The following is a 17,672-nucleotide window of genomic DNA, read 5'->3' as shown; positions in this document are numbered from 1 at the left end:
TAATGAAAACAGAAGACATTGGGTGTGAAGTCCTTTCAATTTTCCTCGCACCAGCTCCCTTACATACTTAAAAGCATCAACATCTTTACCTCCTCCTCTTCATTTCAGTGGAACTGACTTTACTCGTACATAAGGTTATACCCTCCATGTGTGCTCTGGAATGCCCTCTCTTCCTACTTCCTCGTGAGTCTTAAGGAATGCTGTATTCTCTTCATTCCGTATCTTCAGCTGCGCATGCTTGCACTGTCTCATATAAATGTGCTCAAACTTCTCATTGTTTAAAATAACACAGCAAGAACAAAATCTTTTCACCCTCTGGCCCCCTCAAGTCTTCTAGCTACCACCCTCTTTCTCCTTTAGAGCCAAGTTTTTGAAAGAATGATCTGCCCTAGCTGTCTCCATTTTATCTTTAATTCACTTCTTATCCCACCATCATCTGGCTTCTGCCCCTGTCATCCCATTGCAGGGACTTAACTAGTTGTCACATCCAGTGGACATGCATCCACCCTCATCAGACTAACCTCTCTGTAGCAGTTGAGATCGTTGACAGTTCCTCCTCCTTGTTCTCCTTCCTAGGATTCTGTGAAACTCTCGTATTCTCCTAGTTTTCTTCCTGCTTCTTTGAAGCTTCTTCGAAGCTCCTTCTTCAGCTTTTCCCCTTGTCCCCTCCCCTAAATTGTGATAGTTCTCAAAGACCCATCCTTAAACTACTTTCTTTCTCTCCCTATGCATTCTCCCCTAGCAACTTACCTATTCTCAAAGGCCATGTGTTGTGACTCCGAAATTTCTACATACAATCCAGACTTCAGTCCTCTAGGCCCTCCTGCCTACTGTACACCTCACATTTGCATATCTCAGAGTGAGCCATCAGCTTCCCCACTCTATTTCTTTCTTTTTCTCTCCACTCCACCCCCTGTCTAATAGTTCTTTATATCGGTTAATAATACTATCATTCTAGTTCAAGCCAGAAATACAAAGGCCATCCTTCCCCCTGCCTATACTCTCGTCTACACCACCTACGTCCAAGTGGTCACTCGGCTGGACATTTGCCTCCTCAGTGGCTCTAAGTTCTGTTATCTCTTCAAGTTCACTGCCACTGTCTCAGTGCTGGGCCTTCATTATCTCTTACCCTGGTTAATACAACAGCCTCCAATTTCATCTTTCTCAAATTTGTTCTCCTTGTTATTGGCAATATCTTCCTGAAACTCAAATTTGTTGCTTATACCATGTTCTTGCACATTTCCATGTATTTATCATGCTATTTCTTTTTCTTTTCTTTCTTTTTTTTTTTTTGAGGAAGATTAGCTCTGAGCTCACTGCTGCCAATCCTCCACTTTTTGCTGAAGAAGACTGGCCCTGAGCTAAGATCTGTGCCCATCTTCCTCTACTTTATATGTGGGATGCCTACCACAGCATGGCTTGCCAAGCGGTGCCATGTCTGCATCCGGGATCCGAACTGGCAAACCCTGGGCCACTGAAGCGGAACATGCACACTTAACCGCTGTGCCACCAGGCTGGCCCCCATGCTATTTCTTCTATGTAGATTTCCTTCCCTTCCTTTTCCCCTTCCATCTGGAGAAATCTTTCATGATTTAGTTAAAAGTGAAGTCTTCTTGACCTAAGCCCACAGTGTTAGTGACTCTCTTTCCTCTGAGTTGACCGAGCATCTTGTACAAATCTCTCTTATGGAACCCCTCACATTGTATTATAGCCGTTTACTTGGCTGCCTCTTCTGTACTGTGAATTATTTGGGTCTAATGATACTTTATTCTTTGTATCCCCAGTGCCAGCATAGTCGCTGGCATGTAGAAAGTCTCTACGGATGTCCTATGAATGAATGGGAAGGAAATGGAGGAAAAGTCTGGATAGCTTACATTTAAAAGAAAGCCTTGCTATTGTCTTCAAAGCACAAAGAGCAATTTTCTTCACTTAACCTAGGTGAAACAGCTCCATTTATCTTCATTGTTCTATGCACAGCCTCCCTTTATACTTCAAAGTCTGATTCAGAACTTTGAGCAAGGTGTCTGATCCTTCATGAAGGAGGTGTACCAACTGATGTTAAGCCTGGGTAGCTATGTTGTACTTCAGGGCACCTCCTCTCTTCTCTCCTTTGAGATTTCAGACTAGAGGGCTTCGCTGGAACCCCTGAAGCTATTGGTAAACATTATCTCACGCTACGTCTCCTTGCCTGGAAAAGGGATCTTCTTTCTGTGGAGCCCTATAGAATTTTTCAGGGCCTGTCCATTTCCCTTGGGTGGGAAAAGCTGCTCAGCACCAGTGTTTTTAGCCAGGCATGGGTAGATACCATTGGGAGATGAGGCTGCTGAGGAGTCATCCTCAGTGTTACCATCCTCAGGTGCTGGGCTGACTTCACTCTTCACCTACATCCATCAGCCTCTCAAGACTGGTACCTACTTCCAGGGCTAGCACCCTACCACTGAGAGGGGTCCTGGCAACTCCTCTCACTAGGTAGCCAGAACATGGGGCAAGAAGAGGACAGTTTGTTGTTTCTTCTTATGTATTTTGGATCCGTTTTTGTCCAGAATGATACATATATGAAATGTCTGCAGGTGCATCTTGCCAAAAAGACTTTATATTTTTTCATTAAGTTCTGGGCTTTTGCTGTATGATTAACTGATAACATTTATTGAGTACCTAAAGTCATATGTAACTGGGTTGGACCCTGACTCTGGGACTTAGAGGCTGTGTGGTTTGGGCCAGCCCGTGAGGGGCTTGGGGTACCAGGAAGGATTTCTAGTCACTGGAACTGAGTGATAAAGCAGGAATCTAAGTCAACGAGGAACTTGGGTTCAAGGGAGGCAGCCTGGTTTCGATGAACTGGTTGAAGAGGCATCAGCCTAGTTTCTAGGGAGCTGGGTGTCCACAGTCAGAGTGGCACCAGCAGCAGGAATACCAAACTGCCAAGATACTGAGTCATGAGCCTAGGGCTCCCTGATTTCTCCCTGTGAGAAAAGGGTTGATTTGACTTTGAGACCATGCTGAACCCAAAGGTATGGGTTACCTGAGACCTGTTAGGAGGATTGGAGAGGTATGGGGGCAAGGAACTAGACAAGTTGTGGTGTACTGGCTTCTGTTGTTGGTCTCCTCATCTTGCATCCTGCTTCATCTCTTCAGCCCAAGGCTGTGCTACTATTTCCTTTAGTTCTTTCCTAATTTCCAGGTGGGCAAGGTCTGTTCCTTCTTGGCCTGTGTTTCCTCCTTGACCAGGGCTCACAGCTGCTGCCCTGGTAGCCTCCCTCCCTCACCAGTGTGGCCAGGGGCCTCCAGGCTGTGATCACAGTAAGTCTCAGACCAGCCTCTGCCATAATTATTGACTCTCAGTACCTTACTGGGGAGCTCAGAGCTGGGCCAGCCATTGCCACCAATAGTTCCTGCCCATTCCCCTCTCCTTCTCCATTGACTCGGTTTCTTTGGCCCCTTTCCTGTCCTTCCTTGTGGATATCTCTGATGGGCTTGTCTCCCTGGCCTCTCTACTGTTTGTCAATTCATTAATAATGAGTAATTGATGATAATGATACTTAACATTTATTGAGCTCTTACCATGTATGGGGGGTACATTATCTCATTCTTAATCTCACATAAAACCTTCTGAATAGGTTCTGTTATAATCTGCCTTTCACAGATGAGCAAACTCAGAATGGTTAAGAAATTTACCTAAAATCTAAAACCTAGAAACTGATGGTATCAGGATTAGAACTCAGGTTTGTCTGACTTCAGAGCTGACATCTTCAGCCACATTCCAGCCTCTTTCTTCCCCAGAAATATATCGAGAGAGATTTCAGTTTTTCTCACTTCCCCTGGCCTATCTAGCAATGCAGACATCAGTCCACTTGACTAAAGGCTCCTTCAGTTCAGTAAATGTTTATTGACCGACTGCTGCAAGTCTCATGTGCCTATAGCTCTTGCTTCACACAACACCATTTTCCTATCACCGTTCTCTCTCTTGGCAAGTCCTTCCATTTCTCTCATACATTTTAAAAGTTATTTCAGATTAAAATGAGGCTAATCCAGCCTCTTTGATTAATGTCTTCATTTTTTAGATGAACAAAGGCTTAGGGAGGCAAAGTGACTTACACAGGGTCATACAGCAAGTTAATAACAAAGCCAGGGAAAGAACCCAAGTCTCCGGACACTGGGGCTAATACTATTCTGATATACTTGACACTCTTGAAATTTTATTGGCCTCAGGGGAATGATTTTTCATTTATATTACAAAAGCGAATTTATTTTTTCACAGAAAATGAATAGGTGAGTGTACTTACAGCTTTATCTTCAACATATCAAAGTGGATTCCTGGATCCCATAAAAGTGTTTCTAAACTGCAAAAAAATCCCCTATAGTCTTAAAGTTCAAAAGTTTTCAGCATGAAATGCCTGATAGCTCGCCTCACTTCTTTGCCAAAAATAAAGCACAGCCACTCTCTCCTGTCTCTGACCTTCTATAGTAGCGTAATCCTCTTTACCAGATTCATTCTTCAGCATCGCTGTGTGAAAGACACGCACTTTTTCCCTTTGGCTTTGTCATTTCTTTGTGTTATAAGGGCAGGATATTTAAAAGTTGAAGTCATTGACTTGCAAAATGAGAAACTATTTTGGAGAACATCTTGTTGTTTATACTGTGTAGCTTAGACCAGTGTTAACATCAAGGTAGCTGCAAATTTTTATATATTTCTTAGAAAAAATTAATAGCATTTATCCAGCATCAGGATATGACAGAGGACTTCAGAATCCCCATAAAGCTTTTATCATATATCCACACAAAGTCCCTTGGGAAGTGGGAAGGAATTTATTGCTCCCATTTTTATATATGGAAAAGCAGAGGCTGAGAAAGACCAAGGTGACTACATGTGCTTTTAAATTAATAAATGTTAACATGTAGAAAATCTAGGCGAAGGTTATGTGGGAATTCTTTTTTTTCCAGCTTTACTGAGATAGAATTGATATATAGTAATGTGTAAGTTGAAGGTGTATAAGGTATTGATTTAATATATTTATAAATTGCAAAACAATTACCACCATGGCATTAGCCACCACCTCCATCCCGTCATATAGTTACCATTGCTTTTTTGTGGTGAGAACATTTAAGATCTGCTCTTAGCTACATTCACGTATGTCACACAGTATTATTAGCTATAATCACCATGCTGTACATTACATCCCAAACTTGTTAATCTTATAATTTGAAGTTTCTACCCTTTGACCAAAATCTCCCCTTTTCTTTCACCCCCTGCCCCCTGGTAACCACCACTCTGCTCTTTTTTTGAGTTTGTCTCTTTTAGATTCCATATTTAAGTGATATCATACAGTATTTGACTTTCTTTGTCTGGCTTATTTCACTTAGCATAATGCCCCAGGTCCGTCTAAGTTGTTGCAAATGGCAGAATTTCCTTCTTTCTCATGTCTGAATAATATGCCATTATATATACACCACATCTTTATCCATTCATCTCTTGACAGACATGTAGGTTGTTTCCATATCTTGGCTACTGTGAGCAATGCTGCAGTGAAGTAAACATGGAGTGCAGATATCTCTGTAAGATCCTAATTTCAGTTCCTTTAGATATATACCCAGAAGTGGGACTGCTGGATCATACAGTAGTTCTATTTTTAATTTTTTTTTTAGGAACTTCCGTACTGTTTTCCATAGTGGCTGTACCAATTTGTATTCTCACTGACAGTACACTAGAGTTTATGGGGGAACTCTTTATACTAAGTTTACATTATTTTTATTTTAAGGCTGAAATTATGTCAAAATGAAAAAGAAAATTAAAATATTAATAAAGCAGGCAATAGCTACGGTAAGTAAGAGAAACAAGCAGTAAGATCTACTTTCTAGTATTTCCTTGGTTGTTTTCGATTTCTGAGGATACAGTATCTGAGGATACTGCTTCCAAATCCATAAATGCTATCAGTGAAGACACTCAGCCGCCAATGTGCCTAACTTTGGGCGTCCCTCCCTGTGTCTCTCCAGGCGCAGTGAACTTGCCGGCCGACCTCACTCTTGGCATTCAACCAAATTTGGGGAGAACCAACCGGATGCCAGCATGATGCAAATATCTCAGGGCATGATTGGCACTCCTTGGGCCCAGAGCTACCATTCCAGGTAAGTGGCCACAGCTGAGACCCAGGGGTTCTTTCTTTCAAATGATTTTTCCCAAAAAAGAACATTTTCTTCTGTTTTGAGAATATTTTCTTACACTCACCTCTAGTAGTCAATCTCTCTACCTACTACCTTCCTCATCCTCCTAAAACTCCTAACATGTGTACAAGTCTTTTTCATATCCTGGGCTGGATTGGTGGGAAGGGAGGCCAGAATTATTTTGAGCACTGGCTGGCCATTTGAGATATTTATGGGGTCTCTTTATTCTCAGTCAGACATTTCTCAATTCCACATTAGAACACTATACTAGAAATTTGTCAATTCCACATTATAACGCTATACTAGAAAAATTGACAAACTTCTTCTCTCAATGCTTATTGTCCTTTCTTCTTTAGTCAAATACGTATCTGTTTTTTATCTGAATGATTTTATTCATGTCTTAAACTCCCCACTTGGTTTTTCTCCCTCTGTTAACACTGTTTTTATCCAACTTAGCTCCAAATGAAAAAACTAACACTGAGGACTGCCCAGTGTATACATTATCTCATGTGATCCTTTATATGCCTTTAAAACAGATATAGTATTCTTAACCCCATTTTACAGAACAGGAAATTGAAACCTGGAGAGACTAATTTGTCCAAGGTCAAACAAATGATCAGTACCTGAGTCAAGACTCAAATCCAAGCCATTGCATGTAACCACTATTTATATTTCCTCTGCCTTTCTAGTCACTGTCTCAGTCAAGGTTCAGTCATAAGAAAGCAGAGCGACTGTGAGTGTTATGGGAGAAGAGCTTTATTATAGTAATCAGACCTTACACAGTCGAGAGGGATTGGGGAGAAGGGAGCCAACCCTGACCACCCAGGCACATTAAAGAACTTAGCCAGGACTCCCCTACACTTACTACTGACTTGGAACCCATGCAAATTGGAATCCATCTTCTGCAATCCATGGAATTGGAATCCATGCAAATTGGAATCCAACCAGTCGGACTCTATTGATTATCACTTTGGGGAAGTGCTTGGATAAGGGTAATGGTAGGGAGGTGGGAGGTTCAAGAGAACAAAGGTCCTAGATACCAATGAGATGCAAGTGCTGATGCTTGCGTGTGTCAGGGAGGGGGGCTTGGCTTCTGGAAGGATTACTCAACTAACATGATGGCTATGCATTTGGCAAGGCCAGGACTCAGGGCCATTAACACTCATGTCCGGTCAAATCAAGGGCCAAATCCTAGACCTCTCATGGTGGACATGGCTCCCAGCGTATTAGGGTAGGCTGCAGGCTACAGGAAGAGATCATTTCCTGATTACCCTCCTTGTTACAGACACTCCTCTCCCTTGCTCATGTCCTTCCCAATAACCCTGAAAGGATTTACTGTCACCCTCTGAGGCATCTGTGCTCAGAGAACAGGTCCCCTAGAAGGGCCCACCCCCACGCAGGCACAGTGCCCTTGCTTTGTGGGCTTGGAGGTGTAGAGGCCTTTGGAAGATTAGGTGTGGGGGTGTCTAACAGTGTGAAGGGAGGACAGTATTATGGCAAGTACTTGGGCTTTTAAGTCAGACCTAGGTTTAAATCTCAACTTCACCACCTACGGCATGAGCTTGAGCAAATCATTTAACCTCTTTGATCTTGGTTTCCTCATTTTTAAAATGAAATTAATATCTGTCTCATTGGATCATAGCAAGGATTAAACAAAATAACATGTAAAACATTTAGTGCAGTTCCTGGAACAAAGTAAGCACTCAATAATTATGATAACTAATTATAATAATTAGGCTGAAGACTTATCAGAGGCACAGTGAAAACTGGTAATGAACTTCAAGGTTAATGGCAGAAACCAACACATTTACAAAATGCACGTGTGTATTAACAGAGGGCCCCTGAACAGTGGGGTCCTTTGGAGCCTTCCTGACCCCTAACCTTCTTTTGAGGCCCTAAATCTGAAGTCATACTGTGACCTAAAAAGCATGCTGGCTCCAGGGCAGAAATAAGACCACTGCAGTCAGTGCTTAGAATAACTGCTTACAGGAACTATGGTCAGCTCCAAGAGGCCTCGAGAGAATGGCGGAGCTGGCATCGGAAGGGCAATATTCTGAAGGCTGTGCTTCTCCACCCCATGTCGTCCTCCCCATCCCAACCTCCAGCGGGGTTTAGGCAGGTGGAGCTGCCCTTGTACTGTATCTCCCACTCTGCCCCTCTCAGTCAAGCTTCAGAACAGCTCCCCGATACAATACTGTCAGCACAAAAGCACTGTGTGGGGGACGAAGCAGGAAAGGGAAGCTCAGATTACCTAGAATGCCACAGACGTGTGGATTCTCTTCTGCCCCAGCACAAATCAGCCTGTGGTGTGCTCATTCCTTGCCTCGGCTTGCAGCTCTGGCGGCGGGCTTGTTCTGCTCACAGGGCCTGACACTGGCAGCTGTAGATGGAGGCTTCTCCGGGCGCGTTTCTGAGGGACACAGTGGCATCTAGTGGTCTAGTGCCGAATCAATCAGTGGGCATTCCTCTGACAGCCATCATTTAGTTCCAGAAACCCATCTCAGTCCCAGATTCATGGATCTGTTTCTCATGAAGAAGCTGGAGCATGAGGGAGCTGGAGGGAGGGGAGGGGCAGCAGTAAGGAGAGAGGGAGAAAGAAATATAAAGACACGGAAGACGTAATTTTAACTGTCTGCAAGCTGGCTTGGATCTGGAATTGGACTGAAATTCTATTTCAGCTGCTTGCTGTCAGACCCTTGTCACTGTCTTTTTGCTGTGCTACAGAAATCTCACACAATGGTCCTAAAGTATCCTAGTACTTTAGGAGAGATCTGGAAAAGTCATGTAGTCCAGCCTCCTCATACGAGGATGAAATAACAGTATCAAAATACTAAAGTACAAGTACGTGTTCACAGATTCCTCCATTCAACAAATATGGACTCAGTACCCACTATGTCTCAGATGATTTTGTTATTGAGGGTACAGGGCTAACAAGACATAAAAAGCCCCCACCCTAAAATATTTATTTGTTTCCCACTGTGTTCCACAGATTAATAATCCATTAGTTGCTCCTAGGCAAAAAGTTTCTAGGGTCAAATAAGTTTAGAAAACACTGCTTAGTATATTTTCCTTTTAGAACATCACATGAACAATAGTTTGTTAAAGACTCAGAAGTCTTGCAGTAAATAAAATTGTTTAACTTATTAGTCCAGTATTTTCCAAAAATATTTGATCATCTAAGGAATTAATGTTCTGTGAGTACACTTCAGGAAACGTTTTCATACACTTGTCTTGTGCTCTTTGCTATGTTTTAAGTAGTTCGAAAATGCTTGTAAGTACACAAAATAGAGTGTAACATTATAAGAATGCATGTATCCACCACAGAATTAACAAACATCTTGTCATATTTGCTTCAGATTTTAAACATCATAGATAGAACTGAAATCTCTTTCATATAACCAGTTGGGTATGATGTAATGTCAGGTAGCAGTAAGTGTTATGAAGACAATAAAGCAGAGTAACAGGGAGTAAGGAGAGAAGAGGTGCTCTTTAGATAGTGAATTCTAGAAGTCTTCTCTGATGCAGAGACTTGAATAAAGGAAGAGAGTGAGGCAGGTGAAGAGCATTCCACGTGGTGGGGACAGTGGGTACAAAGGCCCTGAGACCCTGCCATGGGAATATAGTTCATGGGTTTGAGTTACAGTAAGGAGGCCGATAGGCCAGGGTACTGTGAGCAAGAAAGAGAACAATAGAAAATGAGGCTGGAGAAAGAGCCAGACCACAGTAAGAACTTTGACACATGCCACACTCATCTTGACAGTAAGGCTGTCTCTGTGCGGGCTGGAACTATTGCAGGGGTTGAAGACCTTCAAGTGCTTACCCACCATTAAAAGTGCCAGCTTGGAAGCAGAAATGGCAAAGATAATCAAAATGACTACTTCCAGAAAGTGGGGGAAGAACTTATTCCTAGAGGGCAAGGTCAGGCCACTCCATGGCATGGCATGGCATAGCATATGTCGCTTGGTTGTATTCCCCAGTCAGTGTGGGAAAGGGAATTTCGAGGGGCTGGAGCCTTCCCCAAGTAGGAGGGAAGAGCATGTCACAAAGTCCTCATGTGATGCATTCCACCTGAGATTCCTATAGCTCCAGGAAGGAACCCACTCTGCCCTTGCTCTGCCGGGCTAGAGAGATGTATACCAGAGATTTTGTGTTTCGAGACACCATCTCTATATTTTGAAATATGTTAGTGATGATATTTCCTCCCACTCAATAGTGAGTGTTTCAGTTAACCCATCCATTTATTTACTTTGATTTTTTGGTGTGTGTTCCTTAGTTAGATTTGAATTATCCTTTCAGTGAAAGACTGTTAAAATTCTCAGCAGTTGGGAGGAGGGTGAAGTAGTGTCTGCCACCTGCATAGAACTGGGGAGTGAAACAGCCCTTATGGGATCTACTGTTTCCATTTCCCCTTGAAGAATTAGCTCTGAATCTTCTGTTGGGGGAGATAAAGGGAAGTATAAGTGGGTCATATGGGATTATCCTCAACTGAGCTATGTCATGTGCATTTCTAACACAACCTCTTTATTTAGAGGGGAATGGGGGTCAGGTTAAAATCTGGCAATGACACCTGCCATGCCATTGAGTGCCAGGTCTCATTTCCCTGGTCTGGCTGGCTTAGGAGCTGTTCTCTTCCTTTCTCCCTTGAATTTAAACCTGTCCTTCCCAAAGTAGGATGCTCCTTTCAGGAAGTTGACTTTCTCTGACAGAGAAAAATTACATTCCTGAGGTGAGTTGCTGAAAATGTAGTCTCTATTAAATTCTAGCACCAGTTTTGATTCAGAATATGGTCCTGGGGCCGGCCTGGTGGTGCAGCGGTTAAGTTCGCACGTTCCACTTCTTGGCGGCCCGGGGTTTGCCGGTTCAGATCCCGGGTGCGGACATGGCACCGCTTGGCAAAAGCCATGCTGTGGTAGGCGTCCCACATATAAAGTAGAGGAAGATGGGCACAGATGTTAGCTCAGGGCCAGTCTTCCTCCCCAAAAAGAGGAGGATTGGCAGCAGATGTTAGCTCAGGGCTAATCTTCCTCAAAGAAAAAAAAAAAAGAATATGGTCCTTCTAGTCTCTTGCCATATACTCTGGATTTAGTGCAGCTGAAAGCATTATCACATACTCAGCCATTAAGGTGCCATATTTACTTACATGAGGTCCAGAAACATAATAATAGCTCCATGAATTTTAATAGTGCTTAAATGCCTATTCATTTAAAAATGGAAACTCTTAGGCAAGAACTCATAGTGAGTGATGTACCCTTCTTTAAAGAGCATTGAGTCACAAATGTTTGACCCATGGCGACTACTGTTTGATTTTTTTTTTTTAAGATTTTATTTTTCCTTTTCTCCCCAAAGCCACCTGATACATAGTTGTGGGTCCTTCTAGTTGTGGCACGTGGGATGCTGCCTCAGCATGGCCTGATGAGTGGTGCCATGTATACACCCAGGATCCGAACTGGCGAAACCCTGGGCTGCCAAAGCAGAGTGAGCAAACTTGGCCACAGGGCCGGCCCTGCTGTTTGATTTTTGAACCACTTATTCCTTCCTATATATTCCTCCCCGCCAAGCCCCGCCGGCATGCTAGGTGAAGTCTATTTTGAATTTATAATTAAAGCTAATTGTACGTAATTTTATTTTGAGGCAGCTTTCTGGGGTGTGCCATGCCTGGATTGAGAGTCATTCCCCCTCCCCGAGGCCAGCTCTGAAAACACCTGGAGGAGCTTGTGAATGAGAAGGTCTTACCCTCCCAAATGTATGAGCCTTTGTTCAGACTTGGGAAGGGGACGGACTCCTGTGATTAGGGCTTCTTACGAAGCTTCCCTCTCTCATCAGCTTTTTCTGACTCTGATTTCTCTCTGTATTTCTCTCATTCAGCTTCATGTTTGGCTTTCTCACCACAAACAAACTGTCTCTAGTATGGTTGAGATTCCAGGAAGTTTGCCAGGGTAGCCCTTCAATTCCATAAAAAGGAAAGATATTAACTAAAAACATATACATATGCACTCAAAGTCTCCCACACGTGCCTAGTCTCTTACTAAGCTTTTTCCCTTCTTCCCACAAACAGCCCCAAGAGACACAATATTTCAGTCTCGATCACTCTTCCTCCTCTTCCTCTCTTCTTTCCTCCCCCACCTCTCGTTTCTTGGCACATGCAGAATGTCATTTCCAGCACTTAGCAAATGACATCAATGTGCTGCCTGTGCCCAAAGGCCACATGCCTTCCTCTGTTCCTCCCCTCGCAAGCCTGGGTGATTAATTAGAGGCACATAGGTTACAGTGTTGGGCAATTACTCCTAGTCACAACACATAGGGAGGCCGAGCAAGGCCCAAATATGGCCCTTTTCACCCATCCTTCCAAAAACCAAACATCTTGCACAAGATTACATTTATAAGCTGGGTCCTGTGCCTAAGCCTGCTAAATGATAACAGCTCAGTGATGCTGACTGCTTTGTCTCCTGTTCTTGCAGCTCCTCGACAAGTGACCTCTCCAACTATGACCATGCTTATCTGAGACGGAGCCCTGACCAGTGCAGCTCCCAGGGGAGCATGGAGAGCCTGGAGCCCAGTGGGGGATACCCATCCTGCCATCTTCTTTCCCCTGCCAAGTCCACCAGCAGCATTGACCAGCTCAGCCACCTCCATAACAAGAGAGACTCGGCTTACAGCTCCTTCTCCACCAGTTCTAGCATCCTAGAGTACCCACCCCCTGGCATCTCGGGCCGAGAGCGTTCAGGCTCCATGGACACCACTTCTGCTCGAGGTGGCCTCCTAGAAGGGATGAGGCAGGCAGACATTCGCTATGTCAAGACAGTCTATGATCCCCGGAGGGGAGTCTCAGCAGAATATGAGGTGAACTCTTCAGCCCTGCTTCTCCAAGGTCGGGAAGCCCGAGCATCAGCAGATGGGCAGGGCTATGATAAATGGCATAACGTTCCTCGGGGCAAGGGAGCGCCACCCCCATCCTGGAGCCAGCAGTGCCCCAGTTCCTTGGAGACTGCCACGGACAACTTGCCTCCTAAAGTGGGTGCGCCCCTGCCCCCAGCTCGGAGTGACAGTTATGCAGCCTTTCGGCACCGAGAGCGGCCCAGCTCTCTGTCTAGCCTTGATCAGAAACGGTTCTGCCGGCCTCAGACAAACTCTGCAGGCCCCCTGAAATCTCCCTTCATAGAGGAGCAGCTGCACACTGTGCTAGAGAAGAGTCCAGAAAACAGCCCCCCTGTGAAGCCCAAGCATAATTACACCCAGAAGGCCCAACCTGGCCAACCTCTGCTGCCGACTGGCATCTACCCAGTACCTTCCCTGGAGCCACACTTTGCCCAGGTGCCCCAGCCTTCCGTGAGTAGTAATGGCACTCTCTACCCTGCGCTGGCCAAAGAGAGTGGGTATACGGCTCCTCAGGGGGCCTGCGACAAGATGGCTACCCTTGATGAGAATGGGAACCAAAATGGATCTAGCAGGCCTGGGTTTGCCTTCTACCAGCCCCCAGAACATGACCCACTGCCCTCAGTAGAGAGGAGACTTGAAACTGCAGCCAAATGTGTCCCCTTCAAAGTCCATTTCCCTTCAGTGCCTGAAAACGAGGAGGATGCCTCCCTGAAGAGACATCTCACACCTCTCCAAGGCAACAGCCCGTATCCCAGTGAGAAAAAGAGCACCCACAGCGACAAACCATATTCTAATTACCACAGCCTCAAATCCCCTCAGGCTCAGGCCTGGCAAGCGGCGGAAGACAAGAGATCTTCCAGGCCCTCAGCGCCTTGGGAGGGTGACTTCCGTGAAGACCACAATGCCAACCTCCGGCAGAGGCTGGAGAGAGAAGGCCTAAGCCAGAGCCCGTCAAGCAACTTCGGCAAGACCAAGGCAGCCTTCTCCTCTCTCCAGAACATTCCTGAGAGTCTAAGGCGGCAAAGTAGCCTGGAGCTAGAAGGGGGAGCCCAGGAGGGCTACCTGGATGGCCGGCCCACCTGTGCAGTCAACACCAAGGCGGACTCTGGAAGGAAAGCTATTCCTGATCACAGGAGCCATCTGGACAGGCCGGTTTCTTATCCGAGGCCCGAGGGGAGAACCAGTGCCTTGGCCTCTTTCCACAGTCCAGACCCCGGCTATGAAGAGCCACCCTCCCCACCCCACCAGCAGACATCCAGTCTGGGCCGGAGGAGGCTGAGCTCGGGCAGCGCCTCGGCCCTGCAGGCCTTGCAGTACGGGAAGCCGCACTGCTCGGTGCTGGAGAAGGTTTCCAGGATTGAGCAGCGCGAGCAAGGCAGCCAGAGACCCCCGGCTGCGGGCAGCTCCGGTTATGGCTATCACTACAGGCCCAACAGGACGCTCCCAGCTTCCACTGTTTCTGGCAGTGACCTCGAGGAGACAAAAGCCAATGTCCGCTTTTCCGACTCCACTGAACCCCTAGGCCATGGGGAGCAGCACCTCAAAAACGGGGAGGCGAAGCCAGAGGACGCGTCCCGACAGCCGTGCGGTCCGCAGCTGAGGAGGGGCGCCGAGGGCGGCCGCGGCCCCCCGGCCCTGGCCGGTGAGCCCCCGAGGCGGGACGCGCGCCTGCCCCGCAGCCAGAGCACCTTCCAGCTCTTCAGCGAGGCCGACAAGGAGGCCATGTGGCGGGACAGCAGGCCCGGTTCGCCCGAGTCACCGGTGCTGGACGCCCCCTTCAGTCGCGCCTACCGGAACAGCATCAAGGACGCGCAGTCCCGCGTCCTGGGGGCCACCTCCTTCCGCCGCCGGGACCTCGAGCTGGGGGCCCCCGCGGCCTCGAAGCCCTGGCGGCCGCGGCCCGCCTCCGCCCATCTGGGGCTGCGCAGCCCGGAGGCACCCGCTTGCTCGTCCCCGCACACCCCGCGCGAGCGGCACAGCGTGACCCCGGCCGAGGGCGAGCCGGCCCGGCCCGCGGCCCTCGGCGCCCGGAGGGGTCCGCGCCGGCGCCTGACCCCCGAGCAGAAGAAGCGCTCGTACTCGGAGCCCGAGAAGATGAACGAGGTAGGGGTCTCGGAGGAGGCCGAGCCGGCGGCCCTGGGCGCGCAGAGGCAGGCACTGCCCTTCCCCGAGAGCACGGTGGCCGAGCGGCGCCGCCTCTTCGAGCGCGACGGCAAGGCCTGCTCCACGCTCAGCCTGTCGGGGCCCGAGCTGAAGCAGTTCCAGCAGAGCGCGCTGGCCGACTACATCCAGCGCAAGACCGGCAAGCGGCCCTCGGCCGGCGGCCCCCCGGAGCCCGGGCCGCTGCGGGAGCGCGCGCAGAGCGCCTACCTGCAGGCCGGCCCCGCGGCGCCCCAGGGCCCCGGGCTCGCCTCGGCCTCCAGCCTCAGCTCGCTGCGGGAGCCGGGCCTGCAGCGCCGCAGGGACGGCGGCGCCCTCCTGCCGGCACCCGGGGAGCCCTCGCGCGCCCCCCGAGATCGCAGTAGCTCCTTCGCCGTCAGCCGTCGCCCCGGGGACTGGCGACGCGGCGACCAAGCCCCGAGGGAGCTGCCCGGGGGAGCTAACGGCGGACCTAAGGGCACCCAGAGGATGGACAGGAGCCCGGGGGAGCCCTCCTTGTGGGGGGCCGCGGCCAGGAGGGCCGGGAAGTCCATGTCGGCCGAGGACCTGCTAGAGCGCTCCGATGTCCTGGCCGTCCCGGTCCACGTGAGGTCGCGGTCATCTCCCACCGCGGACAAGAAGCTCCAGGTACGTGCAGCAGGGGTCCTGGGACCGCCCCTTAGGCCCCGGGAGCTTTGGCGCCTGCCGCCCTCCCAGCCCTCCCTCCCCTTCGGAAAGGAGAAGCATTTGTTTTCATGGGGTGATTTCTTTCTCAGTGCCCTGATATCCTTACAGAGAGAGATCTATATAGTTGTATAGTATTTTCTATAGATATGTCTATCTTACATATAGACACATAGATATCTATATCTGTATACGTGGAGATATATAATAACTTCATTTTAGGAAGTCACCCACCTCTCAGTGCAAGGATGCATGGTTAAGAAAAGTTAGGAGTAATTTGTTTTCTGCTTTTTTTTAAGTCATGGAATAGAGGCTTTGGCTCAGTATTTTAACGATTTTAGCTTTGCATTCTCTGTGTTTGAATTGGACTTTTGCATTTACAAAATAGGCACAATGACTGACTTTGATAGTTATTGAGTTCCTGGCCCTCTCTAAGTATGTACCAGGTCCTCAGCTAAGTATGCTTATTATCTCGTTAATCCTCACAGTAATCCTGTGCAGTAGAGTATATTATCCGTATCAAACCTATGTCTGTCTGACTCCCGCCCGAGTTCTTTCTGTGCACTCTCCCGGTGAGAGAGGAGAATCACAGACTTTCAAATTCTCACATCAAAGGATTTTCTAATAAAGGCTCCAAACCATGCAGAGGTTATGAAGTGCTTTCCACTAGAAATATCAGGGAGAACCAGGAGGAGAACCTGAGCACTCTGGCTCCCAGGAGTCTGTTAATCTCCCAAACTAATTCTTAGCCCATCCTCAAGCTCCACTTGCACTTCAGATCCATGGCCTGCCTCGCGGTGCCCTTCCCACCTAAAGACAGTGGGAATTCACACACATGTTGGCACAGGGGAGAATAGCCCTCCGTTGCCCCTTCTCAAATTCTGTTTTTCCCCCGCAGAGAAGTTAATCGTTCAGCAAGCATTTGTAGAGTGTATGTTGCATAAAAAGGACTGTATGTTAGGACTGGAGGAAACTCAAAGGAAAATAAGCCTCGTGCCTTTCTGAGGTTCACAGTTGAGCAAGAATCTGAATTACAGATAAATAGCTAACAATTGGTGAATGATTTGGGGGCACTGATATATAATATGCTTTGGGAGGGAAAGTGGTTAATTCTAACTGAGGGGATCTGAGAAAGCTTCTCTTGAAGGAGGTGGGGTTTGAACCAGGCTATAAAGGATGGGCAGGATGTTGACAAAGGATTGGGGTGGTGTGTGGGAGGCATTACTTGGAGGAAGCAGCTTCAGACAAAGAAGGATTCAGCGGTTTCTGCCTGAGAAATGTGTTTGCAGCACTGTTTCTGAAACACACATACACACGCCTTCTGAGAGAGAATACTGCGCCCTCCCAGAGATTTTCTCTTCAGAGATATTTTCTCCCCAGTATAAACCCACAAAAAAATCTATAAAGGCAATCCTCTGTAAGCCTTTAATAGCCATTTTTCTCCCATCAGGATGAAGAACAGAACTAATTTCCAGTCCTTATCTTACCACTAAAACACTTTTAAAACCCATGTATTGAACATGAGATGTCAGCTAGTTTGCTGGGCTTCGTTAACTTCCTGCATAGCAAAACATTTTCTTCATTTCTCTCCCCGTCTCCAGAAGAGAATAGAAATGTTTAGGTGAAAACCAAGTCATCTTCTGTTGTTTATTCCTGGCTAGATGTCATTATTCTCTCCTGGGGAATTGGTTGGATGGCTGTGAATGTTATCTGCACCCCCCACCGCCCCCTGCTATTTTCTAAAGCCTGGTAAACTGGAAAATAGAGCTAAAACACAGCTTGTATAAGAAAATGATGAAATTCCTCCAAATCCC

General features: G+C 47.2%; 1 protein-coding gene and 1 long non-coding RNA gene across 8 annotated transcripts in view; one reads left to right on the top strand and one right to left on the bottom strand.

Moving 5' to 3' along the window:
• SHROOM3 (shroom family member 3) overlaps nt 1–17,672 on the top strand; it is a 249,737-nt gene that overhangs the window by 202,386 nt on the left and 29,679 nt on the right. For all 7 annotated transcript variants that reach the window (XM_070614572.1, XM_070614570.1, XM_070614571.1 and 4 more), the window contains 2 exons: nt 5,992–6,123; nt 12,618–15,822. In XM_070614572.1, the coding sequence (XP_070470673.1) occupies nt 5,992–6,123; nt 12,618–15,822 (3,337 nt within the window). The remainder of the gene's footprint in view (nt 1–5,991; nt 6,124–12,617; nt 15,823–17,672) is intronic.
• Nucleotides 6,898–17,672, bottom strand: part of LOC139082551 (uncharacterized) — a 66,677-nt gene continuing 55,902 nt past the window's right edge. Inside the window, exon 4 of the long non-coding RNA XR_011538651.1 lies at nt 6,898–8,713. This is a non-coding gene — a long non-coding RNA (uncharacterized lncRNA). The remainder of the gene's footprint in view (nt 8,714–17,672) is intronic.

Source organism: Equus przewalskii, chromosome 3 (genome assembly GCF_037783145.1).
Source record: "Equus przewalskii isolate Varuska chromosome 3, EquPr2, whole genome shotgun sequence".
Classification (NCBI taxonomy): domain Eukaryota; kingdom Metazoa; phylum Chordata; class Mammalia; order Perissodactyla; family Equidae; genus Equus; species Equus przewalskii.
The sequence above is the reverse complement of the archived record's forward strand: the minus strand, read 5'-3'. Positions and strand labels throughout refer to the sequence as shown.